The 14,438-nt window shown below is 54.5% G+C and overlaps 2 protein-coding genes across 52 annotated transcripts in view; one reads left to right on the top strand and one right to left on the bottom strand.

The window, feature by feature from the left end:
• The first annotated feature begins 490 nt into the window (after positions 1-490).
• TMEM200B (transmembrane protein 200B) lies at positions 491-10,336 on the top strand. Of its 2 annotated transcripts, none has more exons than XM_086863745.1 (2): positions 491-642; positions 7,477-9,222. In XM_086863745.1, exon 2 carries the CDS (start codon positions 7,500-7,502, stop codon positions 8,775-8,777), a length of 1,278 nt encoding a protein of 425 aa, XP_086719871.1. In that variant the 5' UTR covers positions 491-642; positions 7,477-7,499; the 3' UTR covers positions 8,778-9,222. The 2 variants fall into 2 exon arrangements, with proteins under 2 accessions (XP_086719871.1, XP_086719870.1); XM_086863744.1 differs by lacking the exon at positions 491-642 and adding an exon at positions 1,529-7,353 and having other exon boundaries at positions 7,477-10,336.
• The window catches only part of EPB41 (erythrocyte membrane protein band 4.1), a 90,564-nt gene continuing 86,213 nt past the window's right edge, over positions 10,088-14,438 (bottom strand). For 49 of the 50 annotated variants that reach the window (XM_086863738.1, XM_086863722.1, XM_086863728.1 and 46 more), the window contains one exon: positions 10,088-13,550. Coding sequence is in view for 1 of the 50 variants with exons in the window: in XM_086863706.1 (XP_086719832.1) it covers positions 13,494-13,550 (57 nt within the window). In the remaining 49 variants the exon portion in view is untranslated. The remainder of the gene's footprint in view (positions 13,551-14,438) is intronic. The other variant, XM_086863743.1, reaches the window with a different exon arrangement.

The raw sequence follows: 14,438 nt of genomic DNA, 5'->3' as shown, positions 1-14,438 counted from the left end.
GGGATCCACCGCAGCCCCACGGCCAGGGCAGGCTGGCCTGGCTTGGAGAGCTGGGATCTGCTGGGGCACCGCAGGCTGGGGGTCCGTGCTGGAGGGCTGGAGAAGGGTCTCTGGGCATTCCATAGGATCAGAGAATCACGGAAGAGTTTGGCTGGGAAGGGTCCTTAAAGACCATCGGGTTTCATGCCTCGCATGCCCCGGCGCGGCAGGGCTGGTCCTGCGGAGGGGACCGGGAGCAGGGCGGGGGGAGGATCCCAGCCCGGCCCCTTCCACCCCCGCCGCTGCCGGCCGCGCTCGGAGCCGAGGAAATCCCAAATCCCATCATCCCGCACCGCCGTCCCAACTTTCCCACGGCCGGGACGCGGCGGCCGGAGCCCGGCCCGGGAGGGGCTCGGGGGTCCCGGCCCGGCCCGGCCCGGCCCGGCCCGGCCGCGCTCCGCCCCCCGCGGGGCCGGGGCGGGACCCGGGGCCGGGCGGAACCCGCGCCCAGACGTCCCGGCGGCGGCGAGCGGGGAGCCGGGCTCCGAGCTAGCGGGGAGCCGGGATCCGAGCCGCCTCCTGCCGCTCCATGGCCCCGGCCGCGGAGCCCAGAGCCCGCTGCCCCCGGGGCCCCGGCGGGAGGCGCAGGCTCGGCGGCCGCCGGTGAGTGCGGGGCCGGGGGGCGGCGGGGGGAGCACGGACACGAGCGGCGCCCGGACCCACCCCGGGCACACCGAACACCTACCGGCACCCCCGGGCACACCGAGCACCCACCGGGCACACCGAGCACCCACCGGGCACACCGAACACCTACCGGCACCCCCGGGCACACCGAGCACCCACCGGGCACACCGAGCACCCACCGGGCACACCGAGCACCCCCGGCACCCCCGGGCACACCGAGCACCCCCCGGCACCCACCGGGCACACCGAGCACCCCCGGCACCCCTGGGCACACCGAGCACCCACCGGGCACACCGAGCACCCACCGGGCACACCGAACACCTACCGGCACCCCCGGGCACACCGAGCACCCACCGGCACCCCCGGGCACCCCCCGGCACCCCCCACACGCACACACTCGCGTGCACAGCCAGCCGGGCACACACACTCCTGTGCAAGCCCACACGCATCTTCACACGGCCAAACCCGGGAGCTGGGCTGAAATGCCCAATCCCAGCACTTTTTGGAATTCCTGAGGCTCCTGGTGGAGGATTGGGGCGAGGAGTAACCCCGCAGCTGGTCCCCAGGCAGGGTTTGATGTAGACACTGGAGAGAGAAGTGGGTGGAATTGATGCCTGGAGTTTGGGGTCGGGAGGGTCTGTGCACACAAGGGGCTCGGCTTTGTGGCACGGAGGGGTCAGCGACCGCAGCCAGACCCACCACTGCCTCATCTCTGAGCGGGGTTGGATCCTTGCTCGTGGGACCAGCGAGGTGTGTCTTTTGTAGGGTAAAGTAGTGGAGATGGGGGTTAAAAAGCTGGAGGCAAAAGTGATGCCAGCTGGGATTACAGCTGGGAACTTAATTGCTTGCAGGTGGAGTGGGGTGCGGGCCTGTGGAGCTGGAGGTGGGAGCTGTGTGTCTGTACCCCTGGATACCTTGGGCAGCCCCTGGACTCCATCCCTCCATCCCTCCCTCCCGCCTCCGTGCTGGCAGGGATTTTTCAAAGGAGCAGCAGGGAAGGTGCCAAATTCAGAAAGAGTTTGGTCCTAATTCCCTGGAAATCCCAGCCTCTCCTTCCTCTTCTCTTGGCCGTGAGGATCTGCGAGGTGCTTGGCCGCAGACTGCATCCTTGGGTGCCCCGCCACCCCACACCACTTCCCCAGGCAGGAATTCCTCCAGGAAATCCCCCTGGGACCCTCACTCCTCCCCTCCTCCAAGGGTCGCCGTTAGAAGTCCGCTCCCCATTTAAATTTAGATGTCTGCATTATCTTGAATTTAGATTTATTAATTATTTGCATCTCATTCCTACCAAAAAAGTTGAGCAATGCAGATGTCCTGATTTCGGCATTGGCTTGGGGGAGAAACATCACTTTGCGGATTTTCATTGTCTCCTTAAACAATGGCCTGTGAGAAGCAGCTGGGAGTGACAATCCCATCCCATCGCAGGGCTCTGACCTGTCAGAGTTAAACATCATCCAGATTGCCTGAGCCCCTCACCATGGGTGTCTGCGGCTCCTTCCCCAGCCGTGGGGATTAGTCTAATTAGCAGAGCAAATCTGGGTAAGGCAAGCTCTGGTAATTAGTAATCAGTGGGACGTTTCCACACACTTTCTTTTGCCTGAGGGGCAGAGAGGAGTTTAGAGCATGGCCCCGTATTTTAGGAGCAGGGAGGAGTTTGGAGAAGTCAAGGTGGAGCTGGAGCTACCCTGGCACTGGCAGCTCTCACTCCTCATGTCCCATTTGCCCATCAGGACCCTCTCCTGATGTGTGTCCCTAAATCACCCCAGCACCATCTTCCTTTCCCTGGCTCACATTCCAGGTGAGTGCCGTGGTGGCTCCTGACGCTGTCTGGGAGCTGTGATCTGATGATGGGAAGCTGGAACGATGCTGCCCCACAGCCGGGCCAGGTGTGGGGGTGGTGCCCCTGTTGACAGGTGCTTGGTGGAGGTGGTTTTGTGTTAACCTCCATCCCTTCATATCCTTCACCTGGGAAAACTCAGGCCAAGGGCACTTCTGACCTTTGGGTTGTCACTCCCTAGACCTTCTGTGCTGCAGCAAAGGTGGAAATCTGTCACAACTCCAGTGAGACTCCCAGTACAGGACCAGAAGGTGATTCCTGCTGGGAAGGGAATAATCCTTCCCATGCTGTGGTAATTAGCATTACTGAGGTTATATAGAAGTTTCTATGAGGGAACTTAATTAATTATGGTTGATTAATGAGTGTCCCCAGCTGAAGCTGGAGCCACAGATTCTGTCACCACATTGGGAACATGTTTGTGTCATGTTCATCCAGGGAGGTTTTATTCCTTGGGAATGGGCCCAGACTGGGAGCTGCCAGTGGGTGCTGGAGTGGTGACAGGGTTTGCTCCAGCTGGGAGACCCCTGCAAATGTCTGGCAGATCTTTCTCCTATTCCTCTCTCTGGAGACCTTTACGTGTAGCTAAGGAGGGGAACTTGAAGTGAAAACTGGGAAAAGGAGGAGGCACTGCACAGATTGGGATATGAGGGCTCAGACCACCCCGAGAATCCAGCATGAGGGATGCACTGGGATCACTGCTGCTCCCCTGCTGGCCTTGGCTTCAGTCTCCTGCAGCCAGGATGGGAGGTGGGATGGGGGAGCTGGTGCCTGGGTACTGCTCCTGTGGTCCCCTCCTGCCCCGTGCCGGGGGCGGTGTTGGAGGTTGGGCTGAAAAGGAGTTATTTTTAAGCATCACATCTCAGCGCAGACTGTCATTCCCATTCTCCATTCCTTCCTGGTGGGTGGGAGAGCTGGGGGGCTCCAGCAGCTCCACACAGCCTCATACCCAGAAGGTCTTGGCTGCCTGGGTCCCCTTTCCTTGTGGAGAGGGATTTGGGAGAGCTTAGCTACCACGGGCTTGGATGTCACAGGCTCCCCAGGGCTTGGATGAGGCAGAGGGGGCTATTCCCCCTGGTTTGGGGTCTTGCCCATCCCTGTGGCCTTTAACCACACTGCAGTCTTTGCTGGCTGATTCAGCAGCAAATTGTAAAACTAGTTTATTTCCAAAATCAGGAGAGCATCTTTAAAGTCACAGTACTTGAGGCAAAGGAAAGCGGAGATGTTTTCTGTTTGTTGGGCATTTTTTGGGTGCTCATTGCAGCGGGGGCTGCTCCTGTGCCAGCTCCCAGGGTGCTGCCCTGCACAGGACCCACAGGGTGGGATCCTGGCTGCAGAATGGGATCATATTCCGTGGTTGGGCAGGCTGGGATGGGACATGGCAGCAACAGGAACACTCTTCCTAGGGAGATGCTGGATTTTAATTCCCTTCAGCGTGGTGGGCGCTGTCCTGCAGTGAAGCCCTTTCCAGGTGTGAGCCAAGGAAAATGAAAAGCTCCTGGAAGGATAACTGGCAAGAGGGATAAACCTGCGAGGGGAAGGCCTTCAGAGCCGCCTGCACTTGGCCCTTTGCATATGGCACTTCTGCATCTCCAGCTGTCACTGAGCTGGGTGGCACCTCCTGCAGCACAGGACTGGAGTGGCACCTCCAGACACAGGTACAGCCCCTCATCCCGAGGGAGATTTGGAGGCCAATTCTGCTTTTTGATAGCCTTTGATGCTGCAAATTCAAGCTGGCAGTGTGCTCATGGCAGGGGCAGAGCATCCCAGGGACACCCAGGGGATGTAAGGGTCCAGCTGCAGGAGGCACCCTCCCCAAATTCTGCTCCCCAAATTCAGCTCTGCTGCTGTCAGCTGCACTGGGAGCTGGTGTCAAATTTTAAGAGCATCAGTCTGCGAAGGCAGCAGGAGAGGATTGAGGTGGGAGTGTGGAGCCAGCAATGTGCCTTCGTGATGGGGGGATTAGAGAGATATTTGGGTTTATTTTAGTGTCAGGCTTATTGCGGGGATTGGGAGCTTAACCTGGCAGCAGAGCAGCGCTCACGCCGCTCCAGAACGACGTGTACAGTTCCCTACTGTCATTCCATAGTGTCATTCATTCCCATCGGGAATCGCAACCTCCGGGCTGCTCCTGGTGAGCCACAAATGCCTCGGGGCTGGACGGAGGTGGCCAGGGATGCCAAGGCTGGCCCGGCAGCACCCCCAGGAGCCCCGTCCTGTGCTCCGAGCTGTGCCTGAAGCCGCTGCTCCACTCTGGGATTATTCCACTCGCGGGAGTGTCGGCGGCTGCGGGGCGAAGGAGGGAATGGCAGCGCTGGGTTTTGTATTTTTTTTTTTTAGTTTCTTTTTTCTGAAAGGGTTATATAACCTTGGGGATTCTATTAATAAAAATAATGGTTTTGAACTCTGGGAACAACCAGCCCCAGCAATGAGCAAGGAAACGCTCCAAGTTCAGAACACAGCAGTGGGGAGGAATAGTAGCCCGGGATACAGAGAGGATTCCCTGCCTGCAGCCAGATTCGTGGCATCTGCCTGTCCCTCCTGCCAGCACCTCCATCCCTGTGCCCAGGGAAGAGGAGAGAAGGTGGGAGGGGATTGTTTCAGCCCCAGCGTGGTCTGCAGCCTGTGGATGTGGTGTGGGTGGGCGCCTCTCATCCTCCTGCAGCCATTCCCGAGCAGCCTGAGATGAACCCCAGGCTGTATCCAGTGCAAAAGTGTGGCAAGAGCAGCAGGTGAACATCCCCTGAACATCAGCCCAAAGCATTGCCCTGGATGGGATCCAGAGGCTGCACGTGTTCCTCACAAGCAGGATTTGGAAGGTGCTCGTGGTTCTCACAGGCAGCATCCCAGCAAAGCTTGTTGTCCCCGTGGAATGTTCTTTGTTCCCACAGGTGGGACACCAGGGATGCTTCTGTGGATGCTGATTCCACAGGGTGGGTCAGAGAGGTTAGAGGAACTGGGGTTAAAGAGACATGGCTGAGGCTCCAGAGTAAAACAGGGGATGCTGGTGTGTGTGCAGTGTGAGTTTAGGGTCATGAGCTGAGGTCATGTTCCCCCCGGTCAGTGTCCAAAAGCTTTCTCTTGCAAATGTAGGGGGTCATTCTCTTTTTAATCCCTAAGGAGCTGGCAAGCTATTTAAAGGGTTTTCTATAAAAATTAAGAGAGTTTGAAGCTAAGATGGCAGTTAGAGAAAACTGAGACATAACCTAAATCAGGGCATTTGGAGGCAAAAATCCCACAGTCTTTGGGATGTGTTTGGGTGTCCAGTTGTTTCCCTTTAATTTCAAAATATTCAAAACCTCATTTTTCAGGATGAACATTACTTTGGGTTTAATGTGTTTCCCCCTTTGCCATGTGGGATCACCAACTTATTTTTCAGAAAGCCTTAACACCGCTCTCAGCAGTGGCCTGGGGTTTGGTCTGGTTTGTTTGGGACTTTATTTTTTTTTTTCCCTTTGAATCTCCCTTACTTGAGTTGTCATAGCCAGACAGCCTTGTGCCAGGAACAAGCTGTCATCCTGGAACTCATATATTTAATTCCTTCCCTCTGATACTAATAACACCTTAAGATGATTAACTGGGGAAAAAAATGTAGTATTTTTGTGCTGTTTGGATGCTGGTCACTGGCTCTGAGCACTTCATTCATCTTGGGGAGTAAAACTGGAGTGGTCAGCCCTCTCCTCCTGCAGGGCTCTCCTTGGGTTTAGTTTCTGGATTTGATTTGCTGAATATCCATGACTCTGTGTTGTCCAAATGCTTTTCTTGACAGTTTAAGATGCAGTGGGGATGACAAGCCCCCTCCCACAGCATCCCTTGGCTGGGAGGCCACCCTGCAGCTCTCCCTGCTCACATCCCCTTTGGGATGTTCCTTTGGGAACAGCCTGGGCAGAATTCCCGTGCTGGCAGTGCCAGGACAGTGTCTCTGTGTGGAGACACAGGAGAGTGCACAGACACCCCGTCCTGTCCATACCTCACTGCCAGCCATGGCTGGGCACGCAGCACCGCGCTGTGAGGACGTGGTTTCCTATCAGCATGAGCTTATTTCTATTTTTTTTAAAGATGTTTTTGGTCTGGGACTTGTTCAAGGCCTGTTTTTGCTTCCCAGGGTTCCACTTACCCAGGCACAATGGTGCCAGCCCGGCTGATGCTTCCTGCCAGGCTGCTTACCCTCTGTGTTGGGCAGCAGCTTCCACACCTTTTTGCTCATCTAGGAAATAAAGTTCTGGATAAAATGACACAGCATGCAGTGTAAATCCCTGTAAATCCCTAGATGTGGAGTTTTATGTTGGTGTGTTTGTGGGTAGCATCCTAGGGTTGCGCTGAGCTGGTCAGAGGAAATAGGAGACAGCAGAAAATTGGGAAAAACACCTCTTTTAGCTTAAATTCTCCATGGATTAGTGGGTCCTGCCGTCTGATCTCAGAGTGGCTTGATGTTGGTTTAGGATTTTAGGTCCTGCTTAGATCATCACTCACAGGGCTCTGGGAGGTGTCAGACATTTCATTTGGGTTTCCAGGTGCCTCAGTTTCCCCAGCAGATGAATAAATCACCCCTTCCCTCACCGCTGTTTGGCAGGTTGGGGACAGCACCTTCTGCAGGTGTCACAGGACTGGGGTGACCCAGGACAGGTCCCTTGGGCCCCGATGCCAGTGGTGGCTCTGTGCTGGCTGTGGCACAGCAGGGTCCCAGCTCTCCTTGCTTCCTGCACAGCTCAGGGGTTTAGTGGGATGAGTCTGGGGCTTTGGGAGTGTGCTTGGAACAGGCTCCTCAGCCCTTCACTCCTGAGTGGGGAGAGAGAAGTGACTTGAAGAAAGAAGGGAGCAATGGGGCAGAGGAAAGCTGCTGGTCCCTGCCTGATGTAAGCTGTGTGCTCCTGGCATCCCCATGCTCCCAGTGTCCCTGTGGTGCCCGTGCTGCAGCATCCTGGGCACAAGGAACCCCCAGTGCTGCCTGCTCACCTTCTCCTCCTCCCCTCGTGCAGGAATTGCGGCTGAGCCGGGGACGATGACTGCGGAGAGCACCGAATCGAACGGGCCCATGCGGGAACTGGAGCAGGGGGGAGCCAAGGTGCCGCTGCCCCCCGTCCCCCCGCGGCACCGGGGCCGCCGCCTGCGGCGCAAGCCCCCGACGGAGCCCCCTCTGAAGGGGCAGCTGCGCATGCGCTCACCAGCAGGAGCCTTCGTCATGGTGGGCATCTTGGTGGTCCTGGTGGGCATGACCATTGCCGTGGTGGGCTACTGGCCTCACCGGGGACCTGGGGGCACCGGGGCCACTGCAGGGAACACCAGTGCGGCGGGGGACATGAGGAGGGAAGTAGCGGGCGGACGCCACGTGCCCCACAGCGAGAAGCTGAAGCTGATCGGCCCCGTCATCATGGGCATTGGGCTCTTCATCTTCATCTGTGCCAACACGATGCTGTACGAGAACAGGGACATGGAGACCCGGCGGCTGATCCAGAAGGGGCTCTACGGCATGGCAGTGGGGCTGCCCGAGGGGCCCGGCCCCAAGGACGGGCACTGCCAGCCTGGGGACAGCCAGCCCTTCCCCAAGGCCAACGCCGAGTGTGTGGAGGGCTGTTACCAGGTGGATCTGTCCTGTCAGCCCGGCCCCGGCAGCAAGTGGTCTGACTGCTACGGCCCTAACCGGCTGCAGACCATGGCCGAGTTCCTGCAGCACCCAGCAGCTTCCCCCGCGGCCTCCCTGCACAGCCTCCGCTCCACCGAGGTCAACCTGAGCCTCCCGTGCCGCGCTGGAGCCGAGTCCCTCCTGTCCTCGGCCGTGGGGGCCTTGGCACTGCCCATCATCAAGCTCAACAACTGCTTGCTGGATGGAGCAAGGCAGGGTGCCGGAGGGAGGGCAGAGAGGGGCCTTGCTGAGCATCCCCCCAAAATGCCACAGCTCTCCCCGGCTCTGCTTTCCATCGGCGCCAGCACCGCGGCCTGTGGCCAGGATGGCAGTGGTGGTGATGGCCACGTTGTTATCAGCATGGACCATGACAGCAGCCCCGGTGCAGAGCTCAGCCCCAACGTGCACCTCCACACCCCGGGACACTCCAAATCCCTGGACCTTGGCCAGCCAGGAGTGCTTCTGGTGGCCCCCATCAAGGACCGTAAGAACCGGAGCTGGCCCCGACTGGACCACGTCAGCCTTGTGGGCTACGCCAAACTGGAAAGTACCGGCGAGTCCTCGGACCGGCTGCTGGAGCCCAGCGAGCCCCCAAGCCGGGGCGAGCCCCAGCCCAGCTCCTGGGTGGTGGGGATGGAGCATGGCACACGGGTCTGATGTCCCTTTGGGGACTGTAACGTCCCAGCCTGTTATCCTGGCCCCCAGTGCCCACCTGCCACCCCAAAACCCCACAGCAGGAGGGGTTTGGGGGCAGCATTTTTAAGCCAATGCCAAGAGGAAGGTTGTGACCCTCCGCTCCTGGGGGAGGACTCGCCTAGGGGGTGGGATGTCCTTCCCAGTGGATGCCCTTGGCCTTACAAGCCCTTCTCCTGGTGGCTTTTCCAGAGGAGTCCTCGCTTTGAGACCCCACAGGAATTGTGGGATGGGGACATGCAGGCAGGTGAAGCCCCACCAGTCCCCACAAGCACTTTATTTCAGCAGGGTTGGGGTGGGGAGATGCTTTGGGGGGTGGTGTCCCCTTGTCCAGCCTCAACCCACCAGAAAATTTGCTTGGCCAGAGCACGTAAGCCCAACAGGGCTATTAAATATTATCTGGATGCCATCTGGTCCTGCCTTGACTCCTCCTAATGCCTGTGGGATGCTTGGGAGGGACAGCACTTGTGGCATTCACGTCAGCTTCTGAGGCTCCTTGGTAATTTTGGGTTTACAGGACACTGAGGTTTTGTAGTTGGAAGCAAACTGTTCAGGGTCAGGGTAGAAGAGGTGATGGCTGTGTCTGCAGCAATTCTAACTCAGAGCTTTTAGCACAACATGCCATGTGCCACCCTTCTCTTTCTGCCTGTGAGGGAAACTGAGGCACAGGCAGGGACCACAGCCAGCCCCTGGGCTGCCCCTGCCCCCAGGAAAGCTCTTCCCAGCCACTTTCCAGTCTCCCTTACTGGAGGGTCATCTGGCTCTTGTTTCTGTCAGACCTGCAGCCAAGATGCCCTGTCACCTTTTCGTGCCTTATTTCTGTCCCTCCTGAAGCTGCTGCAGCCAGAAAAAAATGAGACAGGACCAAAATACCGCTGGATTTGTCATTTTCCCCCACTCCAGTTGAGTCACACTCACTTAGGGTTGGGCAGCAGCTGCTGAGCAGAGCTCACCTGGGCTCACCACAAATTCCACAACTCAAAGGAAGGTTTTATATCAAGTGATGCTTCTTTGGGGCAAATTTGAACTCTGGGAATTGCTTCTGGCCCTTTTGGGGGCCATGGTCCTGCATGTGACCACAACGGGAATTGTGTAAAAGGTCTGAAGGGACCAAGAGCCCAGAGAAATGCTGGCCCAAGACTGGGAGAGCTTTGGCAGCCCAAATTTGGGGGCTTGGGTCTAGGCTGGTGAAACCAAGTCATCACATCACCAGGGTAAGGAGAGAGACCTGGAGGAAGGTGAGAAGGAGGAACAGAATTCAGCACCGGGGAGAGTTTTGTTTGAAAATTTATTGAAAAATGCAATACAAGAAGCAATACTGAACACTTAGGTCTGCCTAAATGCTATGGCAACTTTCCCTTTGATTCGCTATGAAAATCCAAAGTAACAGCTCCCATCACTAGTTGATCCAGAAAGTTTTGCCAACTTTAAAAGTTCCTATTTTTATAAAGAGTGTAAATACCTAACCTAGACAATTCACAATTGCCTTAAAAAAAATTTACAAAGCTCCTTCATCTTCTCAACTAATTTTTTTTTTGTCTTTTTTTACAAGTTTCATCTCTAAGGCTGGGACACTACTACTTCTTAAGGTAATTGTACAATTAGGAAAATCAGCAAACCACAGTTTATTAAAACCAGAAATCAGTCAGTCCTTTGCTAACACATCTCTGTTGGTCAGGGATTGCTATTGGGCAACTGGAGCTGCTGTTCCAGTTTAATGGAGGAGAACAGGAGCTCCTTGCCTTCCTTTCTATAAAAACATTCATTCATATATAAATAGCTTCCATATAATGTATATTATACAATCAAGACAGTCTCTGGGTGAATTTGTGGAGTGGGAAGAGCTGGGAACATTCATATAAATAGACCTTACTTAGCTGGTTTGTCCCTAGAGCTGACACAGCACACTCAGAGCCAAGGATTTTAAATCCCAGCAGAGGTGGGAGTGGGCAGCCCCACCACGGCCTTGGCTGAGGGTGAGAGAAGCTTCTTCTGCTTTTTTTACTTGTATCTTCTTCCCAGGCTCCTGTCCAGCTCCTGGGCTCGGGCACCGCGTTGGCAGGAGCGGGGCTGGGAACCCCTGAGGTCAGACAGCAGGTGATGGCAAAGGGCAAAAGAGGCCATGACTTCTTTGAATTTCTCCAGGAGAAGCAAGAACTCAACAGGGGGAAGTGTGAAGATGGACAGCCTGCCACAATCAGCCACCCAAAATCCAGGGAAAAAGTAAAAATAGGGTTATTCTGGTCTATGGGCCCTTTAACAAGGGACATCTGCAGCCACAGCAAGCACATCCTTTGGGAAATGAACCACCTCTCCTGCCAGCAGATTTCTCACCCCAGAAATCCCCTGCTTGGGGGATTCTGTCCCACTCATCGTGCCCAAGGGAACACCCAGGGACCACATTCCCCTGAATTCTCTGACAGCCAAGTGCCTTTAAGTGCTATAGACAAACTTAATTTACCACTTTAGCTCTGCCTGGTGAAGCCCAGAAATCCTCTCAGCCACTGCTCCACGTGCCCCTTCACTCCTCAGGTGGCTGCTCCATGTGAGAAGGAAGGACTGAGTGGCAAAGAATTCAATTCCCAGAAAAAGGGCAGTGCCAGAGGGTGCCCAGCATGATGAGTGTTTAAGGCAAGCAATACCTGACTAAGTTGAGGACAGCAGAAACACAGACCCCTTCCAGGGCCCGTGGGGCAGAATAAGGAAGGAAAGGGCTTTTCAGATATAGGATAGGAAGACTTAATCTCTGCACTACAGCCCAGGACTCCCTAAACTCCCAGAGCACGATGCCCTGAGGAAGGCAGAGCATCCCAGGAGGGGGCCCTGCACCAGAGGAGCTGCCAGCACGGGAAGGCTGGAAGCTGAGCAGGACCCAGGGCCAGCAAGGCTCAAAGAGAGCCAAAACCCAGCAGCTCCAGCAGTCTCCAATCAATACTGACAGCTTAATTAAAAATTGCACCTGAAGCTGAGAAGCTGCATCAGCCCCAGTGTAGCTCCAGAGCTGTTTGCAGTTAAACAGTGGAGTCCTTGCAGCCTGAGCTAAATCCACAGCTTCTGAAATACATTATTCAAATTTAAAACTGGAGAGCTTTTCTCTTTATTGCCATTTTCTTCCCATCCTGAGGAGCAGAGCACTCCCTGCCCTCAGCTACCACTGTACCACACACTATATATATATATATATATGTGTGTGTGTGTGTGTATAGTTATATATACAGAAAAAAATCAAATCACAACCTCTAGTGGACTAAAGTGTTCACAAGTGTCTGGGCAGACTCTTTACAGAGCTTGCTTGGTTTTTTGCTTCTTGAATCTTGAATTTAAAAAGTGGAAGGACAAAGCAGGGAAGAACATGCCCATGAAGCTGAGAGAGCAGCAGTGGGAGCACACTCAGCCCCTGAAATCATCTTTTTACATCACCCCCTCTGTGCTGGAGATGGCCCTGGGGGTCTGTAAGATCAGCCTCAAGATTCAGACAATCACCCTGATATTTCATTCCAGCAAGGGGGTCATGAAGCCAAACCCAGACCCTCAGGCCAGCGTGGAAGACAATGCCAACACTTCCCACGTAGTTTGGCTCTATCACAACCAGCAACACCTGATACCTCCTGAAATTCCTTGTTCAGTCTCTCCAAATACAGCTTGCAGGCCTAGGAAGGATTGTCTAAAGGAGTTTAAATTAAATGATAGTAGGATATTTTCTCTGGGAAATGGGTAACGTGTTCAGCTTTAAATAGCACTGTGAGGGGAGGAAAAAAAACCAACCCATGACTTACCAAAAAAAAACCCTCCCTAATTTAAAAATCATGAACACAAACAAGTGAAAAACTACAACAATGACAAGCTCAGTTCCTGTGAATGCTTCACAAGGCTACCTCAATAGCATCCAGAGTCCAAACACCTTAAACACACACTTCTAAGGGCATTTTAATTTAATGGTATCTAGAAACACGAACAGGTGGGGAGCACTCAGCAGAGACACACGGGAAGAAGGCGAGATGCTATCACAGTCCTCTTAAAGCTCTAAAATTCACAGTATAAGATACTTGAAGCAACTTCCAGTATTCCTTAAATCTAGTCAACTATTCCGATGTTTGCATAGGCTACACCACAAAACCCTACTGTGATCACACACCAGGGCTGGAAACCAGTGGGGAGGGAGCTCAGAGCAGCCCAGGGGTTGCAGTGGGGCTGGAGCTCCCCAGAGCTACAAAAATAATCCAGAGGCAATCAGAAATGCTGCACAAAGTCTGACTCTTTAAACTGACTCTCCTGAAGAAGGACACATGGCTTTGTGAAGGCGCATACGGATCCTGCACTGGGAATGTGCACGGATACAGCTCTGTTATCCCTGACGAGGCAGAGGGAATACAAGTTAAAACAGGGAGCCCTGGAGCCCTGTGAGGTGGGATTCTGTGTCTGAAGAGGCTTTGTGTGAGAGGGAATGCAAAATTGAAAACCTGTAAAAAATGTTCAGTACAGTTAGAAATATGGCATATTTCTGTCACAATAGATATTTTTAAAAAAACAAAACAACAAAACAAAACCCTATATCCAATAGGATCCAGTGGAGTCTGGAAAAATCCCAAGTAAAACGTCAAAAGCACAACTCTTAATATATGATATGAATGTCTCTGAGTGTCAAGTCTGAAATCCGAGGTCTTTGTGCTCCAGGTAGTTTCATGGTAGATTTGCTGGGTTTCTTTTTCCTGGCGTTGTTGTGGGCAGGAATGTTTCCTAACAAGAGAGGAAGAGGAGAAGTTACAGCTACCAACAGCAGCGTGCTGGAAGAGGCAGGAATCTCAATCTCCCTGAAGTGGATGGGAACTGAATTCAGGTGAGTTATCACCAATGGCAAGTGAGAAGTGTCTAAAGGAGCTCCAGAAGAGTTGCAGAGGGACTCTGCACAAGGGCCTGGAGCAAAGGGACAAAGATGCCAGAGGGCAGGGTTAAGATGGGATATTGGGAAGGAATTGTTCCCTGTAAGGGTGCTGAGGTCCTGGCACAGTTTGCTCGGAGAAGCTGTGGCCGCCCCTGGATCCCTGGAAGTGCCCAAGGCCAGGCTGGACACGGCTTGGAGTAGCCTGGGACAGTGGAAGGTGTCCCTGCCCATGGCAGGGGTGGCACTGGATGAGCTTTATGGTCCCATCCAACCCAAACCATTCCAGGATTCTGTGATCAGTGGCATGGGGTAGGATGGTCTTTAAAGCACTGAGGCACAGCCAGAGCTCCTGGATTCCTTTAGCAGCTCCTTCCCAAACTGACAAAAAATGCAGAAAATAGGATTTCCAGGCAAGTTTGGTGTCCAGCTCGGGGGTTACTGTGCACTGATGTGGGCAGGTGATGTGGCACCTACAGCTGCTCCTCGTGCTCCCAGCACATCACAGATGTTTGGGAAGGCAAAGTAGCCTCAGGGCAGGAGCTGTGTAGCTTTTAACCCATTTGGGCTCATTTCCACAGGATTAGCCTGTGTGTGGCTGCCTGCCTCATCAGCGTCCATGGATCTAACAGGAACAGCCTGAGCAGGACTGGGCAGAGAACAATGATCATTTTACTTCCGCTGGCCCTATTTACCCAAATCTCCTGTGCACAGAGATCAATCACCCCCTGCCCCCACCCGAGGTG

This window comes from Cyanistes caeruleus, chromosome 26, assembly GCF_971803275.1.
Source record: "Cyanistes caeruleus chromosome 26, bCyaCae1.hap1.1, whole genome shotgun sequence".
Classification (NCBI taxonomy): Eukaryota; Metazoa; Chordata; class Aves; order Passeriformes; family Paridae; genus Cyanistes; species Cyanistes caeruleus.
Note: the sequence above shows the minus strand (reverse complement) of the source record. Positions and strands in the feature narration are given on the sequence as shown.